The 17,272-nt window shown below is 38.7% G+C and overlaps 1 protein-coding gene across 1 annotated transcript in view; it reads left to right on the top strand.

Moving 5' to 3' along the window:
* LOC137496953 (kinesin-like protein Klp61F) overlaps window positions 1-16,969 on the top strand; it is an 87,716-nt gene extending 70,747 nt beyond the window's left edge. Inside the window, exon 6 of the mRNA XM_068225138.1 lies at window positions 12,338-16,969. Coding sequence (XP_068081239.1) covers window positions 12,338-12,439 — 102 coding nt within the window. The 3' untranslated portion in view covers window positions 12,440-16,969. The remainder of the gene's footprint in view (window positions 1-12,337) is intronic.
* The last annotated feature ends 303 nt before the right edge of the window (window positions 16,970-17,272 follow it).

The following is a 17,272-nucleotide window of genomic DNA, read 5'->3' as shown; positions in this document are numbered from 1 at the left end:
GTTATCAAATCCGGTACGGTAACAATGTATGACATAAATGATCGGAAATTTAATTCTATATAACTTTAGTTATGCAGTATTTATCGATAGGACCACTAATAATGTAAATATTCGAGAATTAAAGTTTAGGCCTTCCCCTAAACTACCATTTCACTCAGTATGAATAAAATTATTTATAGCCGACTTTACATACCGATTTTCATTAAATTAAGTTGTTTTCTTGTAATGCGTGTACATACATATAGACACAGTATGGAAAAGAAAAGTGTATTTCCTTGTTACTATGAACATGACCGATACAGAAATACCATTCTTTTCAAATTCTGAGCAATGTAAGACAAAACTCTTATTTCATATATATATAGATAACAAAATAGGGTGGCGGATAAGCTACTACGACCAGCATAGGGAAAGAATTATTGTCGTGAAGATGGACACCAAACCAATGCCCACCACAATAATGCAGGTCTATATGCCTACTAGTTCAGAGGATGATGAGGAAATTGAAAGAATATATGAAGAGATAGAAGATTTAATACAATATGTAAAAGGTTATTTGAATTTGTGATGGGAGACTGGAATGCAGTGATAGACCAAGGAAGATAAGGTAATACAGTAGGTAAATTTGGATTAGGACAAAGGAGCAAAAGAGGAAGTTGGCTGATTGAATTCTGCACTGATCATAATTTGCCAATACTTGGTTCAAACACTACAAACAACTGCTGTATACGTGGATGAGACCTGGAGACACTGCAAGGTATCAAATAGATTTCATTATAATTACGCAGAAATTCAGAAACCAGGTGTTGAATTGCAGAACTTTCCCAGTGTTGAATTGCAGAACTTTCCCAGGAGCTGATGTGGACTCTGACCATAACTTGTTGGTCATGGAATGCCATCTGAAGTTCAAGAAATTGAAGAGAGGAAGGAATGCAAGAAGGTGGGATCTAGACAAGTGGAAAGAAAAAAGTATGAGGGATTGTTTCAAAGAGCATGTTACACAAGGACTAAATGGAAAGGCTGGAGGAAACACAATAGAGGAAAAGTGGGTAGTCGTGAAAAATAAAGTCCGTAGGGCTGCTGAAGGAATGTTAGAAAGGAAGGAAGAAAAGATTAGCTAAGAATCGGTGGATAACTCAGGAGATACTAGACCTGATTGATGAACGAAGAAAATACAAGAATGCTAGAAATAAAGAGGGCAGAAAAGAATACAATGAAATGTTCCTGTAGAGCTTGTTAAAATCATGCTGAAATGCTGTTGGACATTGTCAGGACGGCACATGAAGATATGGTTAAAACTGACACAATCTGTGGCTGGTATAAATTCACAATTCGTTGCGGTGTCTATGAAGTTAATCTCATAACCGTTCGTATGAGGCACTCAACAATACACCACGCACCACATGCCGCAATGAGAGGTTCAGTCGAATCATCTAAGTAGGCCGACCCTTTAGTCGACGACGTGTTAATTGAAGTAGAAAACATTATTGAAGTCGTTCAGTCACCAGAATCAGGTGACAAATATCGTCATCTTCTTCAAAGTCACTTCCCAGTATGAGGCCAAGAGCTTCCTCCGCAGTATATCTTTTCTCAGTCATTAGGCCTTTCTGAATTTCAAAGCGATCGAAAGCTAAGCTAAGTCAAGAAGCCCAAACACATCGGCCCAGGGGAGCAACTATGCGCGAAGTGAGTACCATACTGGACACATTGTTTTCGTCCTCGAACTGGTTACTCCCGTCATCTGGTAATCGTAGCCGTAAATATAGACTTCCAAGGCAGTCACGAGAGACCTCCAGGGCCGAACTTCCCCAGCAGTGTATCATAATTAAAATAGTGATGGGACATTCGATTCATTTTACTGAATCGATTCATTTGATTCCGTTCACGTTACTGAATTGATACAGTGATCCGATTCACGGCTCATTGGTCACCGCTCCTCCTGCATCTGTGTAGTATGTGCTGGTAAGACAGCAGCAACAGCATTCAGTGCTCGTAGCTGCCATCTGGTCTTCATACTATGAACTCCTTTCTTAGAAAAAATGCTAGTTACTCTAATACATCGAAGGTTTCCGGCGACGCAGGGTGGGAAAGGTTAGGATTAGGAAGGTAGCAGCCATGGCCTGAATTAAGGTACAGTCCCAGCATTTCCTGGTGTGAAAATGGTGAACTACGGAAAACCATCTTAACGGCTGCCGACAGTGGGATTCGAATCCACCATCCCCCGAATGCAAGCGCATAGCCACGCGATGTTAACCGCACGACAACTCGCTCATTCATTTTTGAAAATATGTATATTTCTATCAGCTGAGGATTTTTTTAAATCATGTTTTGTATAGGCTACCCGAGATGTACAGTAGCCCGCTGATTTTCTGATTCAACATACTGTTATTGCGTCTGTCCACATATGATTGAAGTCTTGTGCAACGATGTGACATATGAACTGAGAGAATACTGAGCCGTTCTTCCCAATATAAAACATGTACTTTTGAGTGGTCATGAGCATGACTCATAGTCATAGGGCAGGCTAGAGTCGAGTTTAATTGTCAAAAGTCAACTAAGTTATAATACTAAGATTCATTAAACTAATAAATAGTATAACCTAATAGCCTACCTACTTACTAGCTACTTCAGAATTATGTTGTGACTACCCTTTTAACACTGCAAACGGTAGCTGAGGCCATACGATTATTATTATTATTATTATTATTATTATTATTATTATTTTAATCCATCTATTATTTAAACCTCCCTGTAAGAAGAGGACAGTGTATGCAAATGGGTATTATTTTCAAATGAGCTGAGCTCGAGAGTCCATTATAGCATACGATTCTTTCAGTGTAGCATGGCTCACTGTATGTCTCGCTGCAGTGAGCCGATAAGGAGCCGTGTGTATCTTGTGTCTCACTGAGCCGGCTCGTTCACGATTCTTTCGGTGTGCCATGGGTCACTGTCTCGCTGCAGCGGAAGCTCGGCTCTCCGCGTGTCCAGTGAGCCGATAAGGAGCCGTGTGTATCATGTGTCTCACTGAGCCGCACTCGTTCACTATTCTTTCGGTGTGCCATGATTCACCGTCTCGCTGCAGCGGAAGCTCGGCTCCCCGTCAAAGTCCAGTGAGTGCGCCACTCAGCACTGTCCGCTGGGAGTAAGCTGAATCGTGTGCCGTGAGCTCGCCGTTCCTTTGAATCGATTCACCCGGACACTTGAATGAATCGATACACTGCTTCGAATCATGCATTCAGTAGCCAACACTAAATTAAAATAAAAACAACCGAGAAACACACAACTTCTACATCAGTCGACCTTGCTATGAGGCGCGGCTACAGCAGTCAACCGGAGTGTTACGGTTACTGCTTCGGCTACTTCGCTTGCTTTTCGAGTCGTTGGCCATCCATAAGGGAAGCAAACTGTATCTAGGACTTGTTTGTTTGGCTGGCATCATTCTTTAAAAATGGTGGCAACTCTTGCACATTTCCTTAATCAGTTGCCTACTGGGAACGCCCTAGCCTTCTTCAATTCCATATATTTCAACATCAAGCCATAGTGACAAAAGTATATCAACCAACCTGCGTTAGGAGTCTGTCGCTGATCAACAGTTTTAAGCGCTGGGCTTGTCCTTGATGAGCCAACATCGAATTACAGTACGGCAGGTTGCTTGCATGTCCACAAGGGGTATTTCATGTCCACATATACATTATTATCAAGGGTAATACAAAGAGTATGTTTCATCTTGTCGGTAATTTTACAAGCAAACAATGAGAGGAAAATTATATGAAGATAAAACGAGTGCCGGGCAGAGTGGCTCAGACGGTTTAGGCGCTGGCTTTCTGACCCCAACTTGGCAGGTTCTATCCTGGCTCAGTCCGGTGGTATTTGAAGGTGCTCAAATATGTCAACCTCGTGTCGGTAGATTTACTGGCACATAAAAGAACTCCTGCGGGACAAAATTCTGGTGTCTCCGAAAACCGTAAAAGAGTAGTTAGTGGGACGTAAAGCAAATAACATTATTCTTGAAACCACAAGTTTTATTTGGCTAGACAATTAACTATTATTTACTATTTATTATATTATTTACTATTATATTTAATAATCCTCTGCAAATACCCTCAGCCTTTGAGGGCAGGGTTAATTTCCAATAAATTACCAGGGGAGCCTGACCCCTAGAGCGCGTCCCCAGGTGGTGGATAGGGGGTCCCTACAGTACGATTTGGTAGAAATACCCAATACAACCCGTGGACCAACAGGTAGCCCGATTCCTAGGGGTTTTAAAATACTGGGACACCCTCTCTCCAGGGGACATAAATATGGAGGGCCCTTGCCCTGGGTTATGGGTAAAGACCTCAACGGCGGAGATGGCGGAAGGGACAAACCCGTAGCATCCGTACTTCAGAGGACAGGCTACAAAAGGCGTCTAACTCCGTTAGAGGTGGCCTAATTTGAACCAGGCAGAAGGTAATAAAATTTCTTTGGGAGTGGCGAATCCAAGGTACAAACAGGGAGTGCTAGTGAATCGAGGGCTCGGAAAATGCTAAGACGTCCCCTTGAAGTGCACGCAGTTCCCAGTGCTCTGAACTGTGAGAAGTGGGCTACCAGACATCACCAGAATCGGTATCATTGTCATGACTTTGAATGGCAAGGTCGAAGATCTGATAGAGTATATGGAGAAGAGACATCAATGTTGGGAATGGGTGAAACAAAACGGAAGGGGAAAGGTCAAAAAGAATTAAAGAAAGGGTATAGAATATATTGGAGTGGAGGAAATATAGCAACAAATGGTGTTGGTGTTATATTGAGAGAAGACCTAGTGCAATATGTGGATAAAATTGACCAGATCAGTGACAGGATAATTAAAGTTAGACTTGGACTTGATCGTCGCCATAAGACCTATGTGTTGGTGTAACGTAAAGCAACTAGCAAAAAAAAAAAAAAATCTTGGACTTAAGAGTGGAATCAAGGATTTTATACAGGTTTATGCACTCCAATCGGGGATTGCAGACGATTGTTCAGAAGTTTCTTGAAGAACTGGAAAGTTGTTTATTGAAGACTAAAGAGGTTATAATAATGGGAGACATGAATGCACATGTTGGAACAGAGACAGGGAAAAGAAGAGATAATTGGCCCCTATAGTTACGGAAACCAAGATGAAAAGGAGATTTGGTAATAGATTTTTGTAGAAGAAATGGATTCATTTTTGGCAATACACATGTTTTAGAACAAAGAACTCACAAAAAATAACTAGATATGGATGGGAAGATAGACAAAGACAATGATTGATCTTATTCTGGTGGAGAAGGAGAAATGTAGACAACTGGAAGATGTGACAGCAATGCCAAGAGCAGTTTTCGATGGAAACCATTAAGTGGTGATAGCCAAATTAAGAAATGGTAAAAGAATGAATAGAAAAAAGGGAAAGAGAAATAAAGGGATGGAAGTTAAAAGAGAAAGAAATAAAGGAAAAGTTTCAAGAGAATGTGAAATTCCCAAAGATACGTGAACAGTGTGGAAGAGGAATGGACATGTTTCAGAAATGGTTTTGTAAAGTGTGCAGTAAGCACCTGTGGAAGATTATCAGGGAGGAAAAATGAAAATGAGACTCCTTAGTGGAACAGCAGGGTAAAGGAAGGTGTTAGAGAGAAACAAATGGCTTGGAGGAAGTGGATAGGCAGCAAAAGTACAGATAATTGGCAGAAATAAAGAAGCCGAAAAGGTGTGTTAAAAAATAGTACAAAAAGAGAAACGGAAGAGCTGGGAAAGTTTCACAGAAACTTTACATGGGGATATAAATGGAAGTAAAAAGGTTTTGTATGGGTTGGTGAAGAATAGTTTAAGAAATAGGAAGATACAAAATTTGTAACATCTGAAACAGGGCAGATATTGATGCAAAGAGGTGTCATACTAAAAAGATGGGAAGAATACTTCTCAGAATTGCTAAATATTAAATACTGTGAACTGGTAGATGAGAAGGAGCAAGAAGAAACAATGGGAAAAGAACAAAAAAAAAATTTTTGAATGTTTAGAAATACAAGAAGCCATACAAAAGATGAAGAGCAGTAGAGCAGCAGGACCAGTAGGGCTACAGTGGCTGTATAGATTAGTTAATAATCTGGAGGAAAAAAGAGATCCCAGAAAATATTTAAAAAGGAATGTAATAACTGCGGAGGGATCACCCTTATTGCCCATGTAGTTAAGATCTTTGAGAGAGAGTATTGAAAGGAAGACTGAGGAGGAATCTAGGAGAAATGGAAGAAAAACAGTATGGTTTTAGGAAGGAGAGATCAATGTTTGACCTGATCTTGACATTAAGACATGATGGAGAAAAGATGGGAGTTTGCATACCTGCCAACTCTCCCGATTTAGGCGGGAGACTCCCAATTTTCGACAGTTTTTCCCGCCTCCCGATTATTCTATTATTTCTCCCGATTTTAGCTTATTTCTTGGTGGACTTAAAACATTTGTTTTCAAATCCCGCCATTTCACCTTTTTTACGCGAGTGGCTGGAAGTCCTTCGCTCATTGGCCGCTTTCAAACGAAATATCTACGTTTATTAATGCAAGAAATGTGCGCGAATGTGCGATGTTTATTGAAACCTGTATATCGTCAATCTCTCGTTCTCGCGTACTATGTTCGTGTTCGTTCACGTCAGTCTACTCGATTCTAGAGACTAGACGCTAGATGTGGAGTCTTATAGGTTGTTCGTTTTTTTTTTTTGCAAGTTGCTTTACGTCGCACCGACACAGATAGGTCTTATTGCGACGATGGGACAGGAAAAGGCTAGGTTTGGGAAGGAAGCAGCCGTGGCCTTAAGGTACAGCCCCAGCATTTGCCTGGTGTGAAAATGGGAAACCACGGAAAACCATCTTCAGGGCTGCCGACAGTGGGGTTCGAACCCACTATCTTCCGAATACTGGATACTGGCCGCACTTAAGCGACTGCAGCTATCGAGCTCTGTTTTTAGTGATTTAGTGATAGAATTTCAATGATAATGACTAGTGACTTTTCTAGAGATTTTAGGAGCCTTTTGGAGACAATTTTGAATAATTATCTCATAACTTTTAAAAAAATTGTCTGTACATTGCTCAGAATGTATAAAGAATATTTCTGTACCTGTCGTGACCACACTAACAAGGAGAAATGCATGTTTTAATTTTCCGCAATGTCTGTCTGCATATAAGTATGTACGCGCATCACGACAAAATGGCTGAGGATAATTTAATGAAAATCGGTATGTAACGTCAGGCAATAAGGGACTACAGTCCACGCTACAAATAATTTTATTCACCCTGTTCGAAATGGTAGTTTAGGGGAAGGTAAAAAAAAATGTATTTTTTAATTACCTATCTAATTGGTCATATCAAAAAGTACTACATAACAACAGTTATAGAGAGTACAATTTCTGATTATTTATGTCTTCAGTTTTCCAGTACTGACTATAATAATATTGTGAAGATGATTATAAGAATGAGAGAAGTCATGAAGGAACGATGGTTTGAATAATAACACAAAAGGTAGTCGTAAAAGAAATGAGGACTCTCTTTACATCAGATGCTCTAATATACAGAGTCGGAAGAAAACTAAATGTGAAAGCCTACAATATAGACAGCTCATAAAATTGATCAACAATAACATTACATTGACCATTGTTTGTTGTGACGTGCTTTGTGTATTCTGCTACCATTTATCTCAAATAGATGAGATTACTGCTGCGTACCTCGTATAACAGCCTGCTTGAATATTGGCGGGAAGTAGCTGGGGAGTTAGATATCTATCTATCTCTCTCTCTCTCAGCATGCGATTCCTCTGGTTCATAAATTTTCGGATACTACTGGTACGCAACACACTGGATCATCATAGTATTCCAGCTATTCAATACCTACTCTGAGACAGTGACTGGAATGAGCAGTGTGCACACTTAAATGGAATAACCACGAACCTACTACGTTGGCGTAGCACGGAGAGAGGTAATATTACAACGTGGCGCGTTCCAGGTGGGGGATACGGGGGTCCTAACCGGCTTGCCGGCGGACTTAAGCGAAATAAAATAGCTCTCGTGGACCGAACACCCCCCTTCCCCGTGTGTGTGGGGTACGCAGGCGAAGAATACACCCACGGTATCCCCTGCCTGTCGTAAGAGGCGACTAAAAGGGGCAACCTAGGGATGGTTGAATTAGAACCATGAGACTACTTATAATTAGTACCACCATGCTCTGTCGCTTTTACTTGCGCGTAGTACCACTATGTTAGGTACACAATATATTTGTGATTAGTAGCAATAGCATGTGAATCAGGGTGAGTTTTACAGTACCTGTGATTAGTACCACTCTATGAGCGACACCATGCGTGTGCCTTGCCTATGGTTAGTAGCCACTATGTGAGGAACAGCACGTTTTGAATTCTGGTCAGTGGATGATTCTGGACTTTTAAATTGTCATTACATTTCGTCGCATTTTGTACCATTAGGGGCTGATGACCTAGATGTTAAGTCCCTTTAAACAACAAGCATCATCATAAGTGAAATAATGACACAGGAGTGTTAGTGGCTGTCTGTGGCCTGGTCATTCTAGCTCTGAAACTTGGAATGTTAGATCGAAACTGTGGTGCCTTACTTTAAAAGTGAGAAAATGTACTGTTTTTCATGTTATCAAATATTTCATAAGACAACATTACTTTTAATCGTGACATTCATACCGACATCATTCTAACGACCTATGTTGACTTCAGTTGGAAAACCTGTAAGGACAGTCTTTCTCAAAATTCCATAGTGAAGGATGGGTACAACAGCTAGTTATTTGATACAAATAGCATTGTGCTTCGCATAATCGCGCGGGCACTTGATGTAATATATTAATCTATGCATTTGCTAAGTAATGGCATTTAAGTGCATGACCGATACATACGTGTGGAGCATGAGTTCATACTATTTTCGGAAGGCTTATCAGAGACTGATAATCTCACTCAATTACTTCCTGTGAGGGAATAGAGGTGTGTTATTTTCAGCCTTGTAGCCTTGTATAGCAACAGTCAGGTTTTGAGACTATAAGTGTTATAAATGTATCATAGTATTGCATTGCGCAAGACATGTAGATTAAGTCGTATCTCCTGATTTCTCCCGATTTTTCCTGATTTTCATATCAAAATCTCCTGATTTTTGGTTTTGTAAAGTTGGCAGCTATGGAGTTTGGAAAAGACATAGCGATGACATTCACATTGAAAAAGCTTATGACAGTGTGCCCTGACAGCTGGTATGGGACACATTAAGGGGAAAAAAAGTTAAGAGTGGAAGTGCAAATGATGCAAGATATGTACAAAAATGGTGTTACTAGTGTAAAGACTAGTATAGGAAAAACAGAAAGGTTTTAAGTTGAAGCTGGTCTCCGACAGGGAGGTATTCTATCCCCCATATTATTCGTCGTAGAAGAAATTCATAAGGACATTTAACAGATATTGGGAAGACAGGCAACAAAAGCCATGTTGTTTGCAGATGATATAGTGATATGGGGTGAGGATGAAATGGAAGTACAAAAACAAGTAGATGTATGGAATCAACAGATAAAAAAATTTGGGATGAATGTAAGCACAGAGAAAAGTAAAACAATAGTGATGACAAGGGGAAGGAAGAGGAAAGAGAAAACTGAATGGTAAAATTCTGGAACTGGTTAAAAGTTTTAAGGCCGGGCTGAGTGGCTCAGACGGTTAAGGCGCTAGCCTTCTGACCCCAACTTGGCAGGTTCGATCCTGGCTCAGTCCGGTGGTATTTGAAGGTGCTCAAATACGACAGCCTCGTGTCGGTAGATTTACTGGCACGTAAAAGAACTCCTGCGGGACTAAATTCCGGCACCTCGGCGTCTCCGAAAACCGTAAAAGTAGTTAGTGGGATGTAAAGCAAATAGCATTATTATTATTATTAAAAGTTTTAAGTACTTGGGAAGTGGGATCACAGAAGATGAAAAGATAACTGAGGAAATCGGGGAAAAGAATAAAACAAGCAAACAGCTTCTACCAGTGTGTAAGGGGGGGGATTTTGTGGAATCAAGATGCCCTGAAGAAATATAAGAAAGTATTACATTCAACCTGGATCGTGGACTACAACAAAACGAGAGGATAGTAGAATACAGCAGCGAAGAAATTCCTAAGAGGTATCAAGGGTGATACAGAAAGGATAGAGTTAGAAATGAAGAGATAAGGAAAAGGACAGGAATCTTGAAACTTCAAGACAGGATAGAAACAACAAAGCTAAAGTGGTATGGGCATATGATGAGAATGAGAGGGAGAGTGCCAAAAAGTTTTTTCCTGAGAAGTTAACAGGAGACCACGAGGAAGACCCCGAAACAGATGGTCAGATTCAGTGTGGGAGTGCATAGAGAAGAGGGGAGGAAAACCATAAGATGTACTTCTGCCAAAAAGGAGATGAATTGTGGAGAGACAGACAGTGATGGAGGTCCTTGATTCACAACGTGACCCGGGAAGCTGGAAGCGGATAATGAAGATGATGATGATTATGACGATAATCTGTATTAATAAAATGAAAATAACATAGGTATTTTATACAGTATTATTTAATTGAATTTATTGCATTCTAATATAATAATTTTGCTTCTGCATATCTCTTTCAATTTCTGCCATATTTGATTAATTCTCTGCTTTATAAATGTTGGAAACAATAAATAGCTTATCACCTTCAATAATATCTTATCAGGTGCAATAGGAATATTTCGTTCAATCAACCATGATTGGTGTAAACTGACACAAACTATTAATGGGATTGGTCAGTATTCAGGCCATAGTGGATGTGTTAAATAGTCTTAATTAGATAATTCAACATTATTTGTGGAGGCCTGGATACATTTTGTCCCTGTGAAGTGGAACCTGGCATAAGTGACTTAGCCACCTAACATCAGCCTTCTTGTGCTGCATTGCAGCGAACTGCATCTTCACCAGTTACCATGATGACTGAACAGCATTTCTATGGTAGCGATGCTAATAGTTTATCTAAATATCACCATTATTATAGTTTGTACAGTAAATATGTAAGATTTTATCCTTCATTCCAGTTCATTGGCGGAAAGGTCAGCATACTGGCTTTTGGTTCAGAGTGCCTCTGGTTGGATTCCCAGCTGGCTTAGGGATTTTAGCTGGATCTGGTCAATTCCTCTAGCTTGGGGGCTGGATATTTTATACTTGATGCACACATCTTCATTTGCATACAACACACATACCACAAACAACCACAGAAACAGGCTATGTTGAATACATACCTCCTCATGGGGTTTGTGTCAGGTAGCGCATCCGGTTGTAAAAGTGGGCCGGCCCTCAGGTAGCTAGGGAAAAGGCCATCAATTCTATCAAAGTTGCTGGCCCCCTGATAACTAGGGAAAAGGCCATTGGGAAGAAGATAGAATGAATCTTAGATAGATGAAAAATGCAATAATTGGAATTATATCTTATTTTTCCTTATATAGTAAAGACACTAGAAACACACATGACTGTAAATTTTATGACACTATACATTTTTTTTAAATATATAGTCAATATTAACAGAGAAATTTGACATTTCCTGCTACGTATAGCCTTGCAGACAAAGAGCTGATATTTTTGTTTACTTACAGAATGATGGTGTTCAATTCTATTTTGGATGAGGAAATCTCATTCCATACAAATATAGAGAGATACAAGATGCAAATTAGATTATATCCAGACCTTAGTTATCCAGATCCTAAGTTATCTTGACGTGAAGAGCTACTTTCATTTTGTTTACTCTTACTGCAAAGATAAACAATAAATAATAATAACAATAATAAATAAAAAATTAGCAATTTCTTCAACAGTGCTAGATTTTCAGCCTTTGAAGCTTCATAATGTTCCTAAATATTTTATATATTATACTGGATGTTTATTTTATTGCTCTTCATGTGCATCTTTTAAAAAAATTGAAATTTTGAATTTGGTTATCCAGGTAGTTGAGTTTCTACTGCTTATCAAAGTGCTAACTTATAAAGTAAGTTCTGTATCTGCAAACTGGGCTGAATACAATGTACATTAATATCTTAGTGTTTGTAGCAAAATTATGCATTAAATTCACGCCACTGAGCAGTTTGAGAATTCTGCGATTGGTTTATCTTGTGTAACAATGAAGCACTTTCATGAGTCTGCACCAGTGGCTGTCTTCTGGCCACATGCATGCAGTGCATTAGAACAGATGCAAAAATGCATCAAATTTTGTGACTTTATATTAGACTGTGGTGGTAGCCCTCTGTAAATAAAGTTCATTCACATTTCTTTAACTGAAATGTGAACCCTGCATTAAACTCCTGATATGTCAATATGTTACGTTCTCTTGTTGCAGATTGAGGAAAAGGAAAACACTGGGAAGGACGAAATATCAAGTGCAAAGAAGGGTCGGGTGACAAGGAAACCTCGCAAAATATTGACTTCTCGTAATAATTAGTGTTGTAGAGTCTTTCATTACTTTTAATCTACTGTGTATAAGTATAGTTACAGTATATGAATTATTATTATTTTATATTTTTATAAAAACAATTTTAACCTTATATAGAAATTTTGTGATGACCGATTGAAGACCAAATTTATTCTTAACTTGTTTGACCCCTGTGACTGAATATTTCTTAACTTCGTTCTAATGTAGGTTTTTCTTTGTGTGATGTGTTTTAAAACGATCTTCCAGATGAAGAATAATAATACACTTCTTGGACTGGAAATATAAAGCTTTCTTCATGCTCCAGTAATCATTTTGGCTAGGTTTCGTATTCTGTGATATTAAGACTAGGGCAAAATAAGCCTTCATATCGTGTACGGATAAATCTTTCTATTACCACAATCCCCGCCAGCCAGAAATGCATTGTCTGCATATTTATTAGTTTCGTTTACGATCTCCATCCAGAAATCATTGCCCAAGAATTGAATAAATACACCTCTGTCCCAGATTCAAACAGTTGTCGAGAAATCAATCGATCGACTCTGCATTGACTGTTGAAATGAAATTTTACTACATTATTCGGCTTGTGAATCCGGGCTCAATCACTCGCACATACATCACTTTCGTTCACATACTCCTCGCTGCTTTCACTCAAATTGTCATCAAAATGACCTGTATGGAATTAATCATAATTTATATCGGTCAATTTCACCCACTCATTAAATTCACCAGATTCAATAGACTTTATTGTGTTCAGGCCTTGGCACCGCCATGATCACAATATAAAAACAAACCACACACATCTGAAAAAAATACCCACAGAAATAATTAGGTGAAATAAGCGATAGTGGTGAAGGAACTTCCAAAAACTTCAATACACAGTACACATATCAATAATCAGCACTATCTATATTTATGAATAAGAAATTAGAGATTCAAATGGCGGACGGGCAGCGCCCATCTTTCGTCGTTAACAACAGTTAGGAGCAGAAGACGGGCAGTTCCAGTTTTTCGTCTCCAATCGGTTGAACAATTTGCATCTTAGCGTAAGTGACAAGTTTTGGTATACAGCTCTCCAGTTATGCTAATATTTTATTGCATTTTAATAACCTATGTGTAGAAAGCCAAATATGGTACTGTATTCACTTTGCTCTTTAGGACAGGGATGATTTAAAATCTTTAAAGTCTTGCATAGAAGACTCCATCCCTAACAGGCCCTATGTACGTGAACAATCCACACCATCCAATAATCCGTTCACCCTGATTTTAAAAGAAAATTTTAGACACACATTTGTTTTATTTACAACAATTGAATCCTGCATAGTATAAATGCTCTTTGGTAGGCAACCTGCTAATCACATTTGTCATGAGGGTTTTTTAATCTTCCCCTGATGTTTGTAATAGACTAGTTTCACCTGCGTGTTGTCAAGAGTGTGCTATTTGTAATGGCTGTATAGGAACGTGTGAAATGCCTGGAGATTTCTACTTGTTTCTTGAAGTTGCATGTAAAACTTTCACTGATATCTTACTTTCTTCGTGCTGCATGCTTTCCAATGTTCTGGATATTTAATAACCGTCAGCTTAGCTTGAGCCATAAACGAGCAGTTAAAACAACTTGTACCCTTACTTAATACTGTAGAACCCTTATTTAACGTTTTTACATGGTTCTGATATTAACTTTATATGGGAGTTGACTTATTTGAAATACCAGGTTTTGTAATAGGAAGGCAGCTACTTGACATCTTTATTTCGAAACTCATCCGAAACTGCATGGTGAATCATTAAGGAAAATGGTTTTATGAAATACGCAAGCATTTATTTTTCCGCACTTTGAACCAAAAAAGATTTGGCGCACATTAATTTTGCAAGGAAGCGATATGATATTATGCAGTAATCTTTAGATCGTCCATCGACAAAGTGGTTGTGGGTTGTTTTTCTTTTTAAGCCTGGCTGTACTCTTCCATTCACTGTTAGAACAGATTTCCCTTTCTGGCAAGACTACAGTACTATGTACTCCTAAAATGAATAAAATATACATTTGTTGTTCAAATGTGAGCGAAGTATTTACATATATATGGTATATAGAGACACTGCCATTATAGGAACTAATATATTTTGTGCAGATGTTTACTATCTTCACTATTTAGAATACTTGTATCGTTCCTCTGACTGGCCATTAATGAACGATTTTTTTAACATTTTACAGAACATTTATGTTTTTCTACCAGAATTTGAAAAAACTAGGTACTAACTCGCAATACGGGTGCTATGTTGAATGTATGCATATAAAGATGAGTAGATACCAAGGGGGTTTTAATGACTGTGTGTAGTACTTTTTTTTATATATATATAACATGTTTGTTTGTAACAAGTACTCTACAAAGATATGTGTGAAACCTTCTTTGTGGACTTGCATGGCAAGGGTTAATGCTGTTTATATAGTAAGATCTAGACTTCTACCGTCAAACAGGTTCAAAACACCTTGCTAGAGAAAACTGCTTGCATCTTTCTAAAAGTGTTAATTTTCTGTATTATATCTTCACTGTACTAGTGATCATAAGTACAGGTTATAGCAATGTTTTATGTGACTGCCTTGTCTCAGTATGTGTGAATGGGTCAGTTTTTAAGCTGTATATAATGCCTAGACTAGGGTCTGTAGAGTGTAAGTGCAATTGTAAAACACAGTATTACCGTATGTACATGAATACTTCATGCCATCAAATAATCTGTGCATCCTAATTTTAGGAGAAATTTTAAAAGACAAAATTAGCTTTAATTTGAGTTTTATTTACAAGAAATTAATTGTAACTATTCATGATGTATATTTTGGGTTTGTGCCCTGTAATGAACTATATAAACACTCTCAATGCGTTTCAAAAAGAACCTTGCCTTCCTTCATCAGGAGACAACAAAGAAATGAAATAGGATGCATGAAAGGTTGGTAGGAGAAAGCAACAAGGAACTTAGAATGGTGTCCTAAGATGTAAAACGGTGCCATTTTAGCCCCATGCTAGACACAGTGAATGGCAACAGCAAAGCATCATTTTCTAATGGTTCTGATAATAGATAGCCATGAGTCACTTAAGTTGTAGCCTGTATTGTGGTTGAAATTATCTGGGTGTTTATGTATTTCAATCTCCTCCTGATGTTTCTTGGGCGATACTGTTTTATACGGGCAAGAACATCCACTTCTTGGAACATTACATCATGACCAGTTGTTAAGGCATGATCAGCAACAGCTGATTCATCAGGTTGGTTGAGTCGGATACACGACTTGTTCTTTGATGCGAGTGCATACCGTTTTGGAAGTCTGCCCAATATAAACCTTGCCACAAGTACAGGGAACTCTGTAGATACCAGGTTGTTGCAACTTAGGCAAACTGTCCTTTGGTCGCAGGAGTTGCCTAATCTTAACTGATATTCCAAAAACAGTTCATACATGGTACCTATGTAAGATTTTAGCAATATGATCCGTCGTGTTATGTATGTAAGGTAGGTAGGTAAGCAGTTCCTTTTACATCTTTTTCCTTAACAGACATCAGATTATGTCCGTTTCAGAACCGTGGAGATCTAAGCTTCGCTGTAACCGCTGCTCTCAAGGGTGGTTCTCAAGGTGTTAATTTCGTCTTGTAGAGCTGACACTTCACAAATCCTCTTGGCCTTGGTAGTTAGTTGTATGGATACCCTGTTTCTGGGCAGGGTGATGGTGAGAATCTGCATGGAGATATCTATTGGTGTGTGTAGGCTTACGATAAATGCTGTGCCGTAAAGATCTTGATGACAAGAACATCTAAAAATAGTGTTTTGCCATCAGATTCCATTTCTGTGGTGAAACAAATGGAAGGGTGCTGACGATTAAGGTGATCCAGGAAATGACCAGGATTGTCTTTACCTTCCGTCCAAATGACAAACGTATCGCCACCAGATCTTTGGTTTACAAGGTGCCAACGACAACCTCAGTGAATCATAGCTACCTATTATCAAGACCATTAGAGAATGATGCTTTGCTGTTGCCATTTGTTGTGTCTAGCATGGTGTCCCTTTTAAATCTTAGGACACAATTATAAGTTCCTCGTTGCTTTCTCCTAGCAACCTTTCATACGTCATATTTCATTTCTCTGTTGTCTCCTGATGAAGAAAGGCAAGTTTACTTTTGAAACACACCGAGAGTGTTTGTATATAGTTCATTACACAGCATAAACCCAAAATATACATCATGAATAGTTACACGGGCCGTGGAAGTCTAAATGATAACATTAATTGTACATAATTATGTATTCCTAGACTGAATAAAATATACATTTTTTATGAAAATATGTGCAAAGTATTTGCGTATATATGGTATATAGGGACACTGCCATTACAGGAACTGTATATTTTGTATTATAGATGTATTTACTACATTTTTCATCTCCATGATTTTCTTCTTGAATTGTACTTTTGGTATTTAGATTACTAGTTTAGTAATTCTTTGCACATTGTACAGTAAGTTCTCTCTGAATTTCTATATAACTGTTGTAATAAAAATAAAGAAATTTAACATGGTACAAATTTTAAATTATGTCTTTTATGTTATATGATTAGTTCATGTCCGGAATGAGCCCATGAAGCTAATAGTTTAGCACCTGTTTCCCAGTGTGTTGTTGGAGACAGAAGAGAATATGGACCGAGCTCGATAGCTGCAGTCGCTTAAATGCGGCCAGTATCCAGTATTCGGGAGATAGTAGGTTCGAACCCCACTGTCGGTAGCCCTGAAAATGGTTTTCCGTGGTTTCCCATTTTCACACCAGGCAAATGCTGGGGCTGTGCCCTAATTAAGGCCATGGCCGCTTCCTTCCCACTCCT

This window comes from Anabrus simplex, chromosome 1 (genome assembly GCF_040414725.1).
Source record: "Anabrus simplex isolate iqAnaSimp1 chromosome 1, ASM4041472v1, whole genome shotgun sequence".
Classification (NCBI taxonomy): Eukaryota; Metazoa; Arthropoda; class Insecta; order Orthoptera; family Tettigoniidae; genus Anabrus; species Anabrus simplex.
Note: the sequence above shows the minus strand (reverse complement) of the source record. Positions and strands in the feature narration are given on the sequence as shown.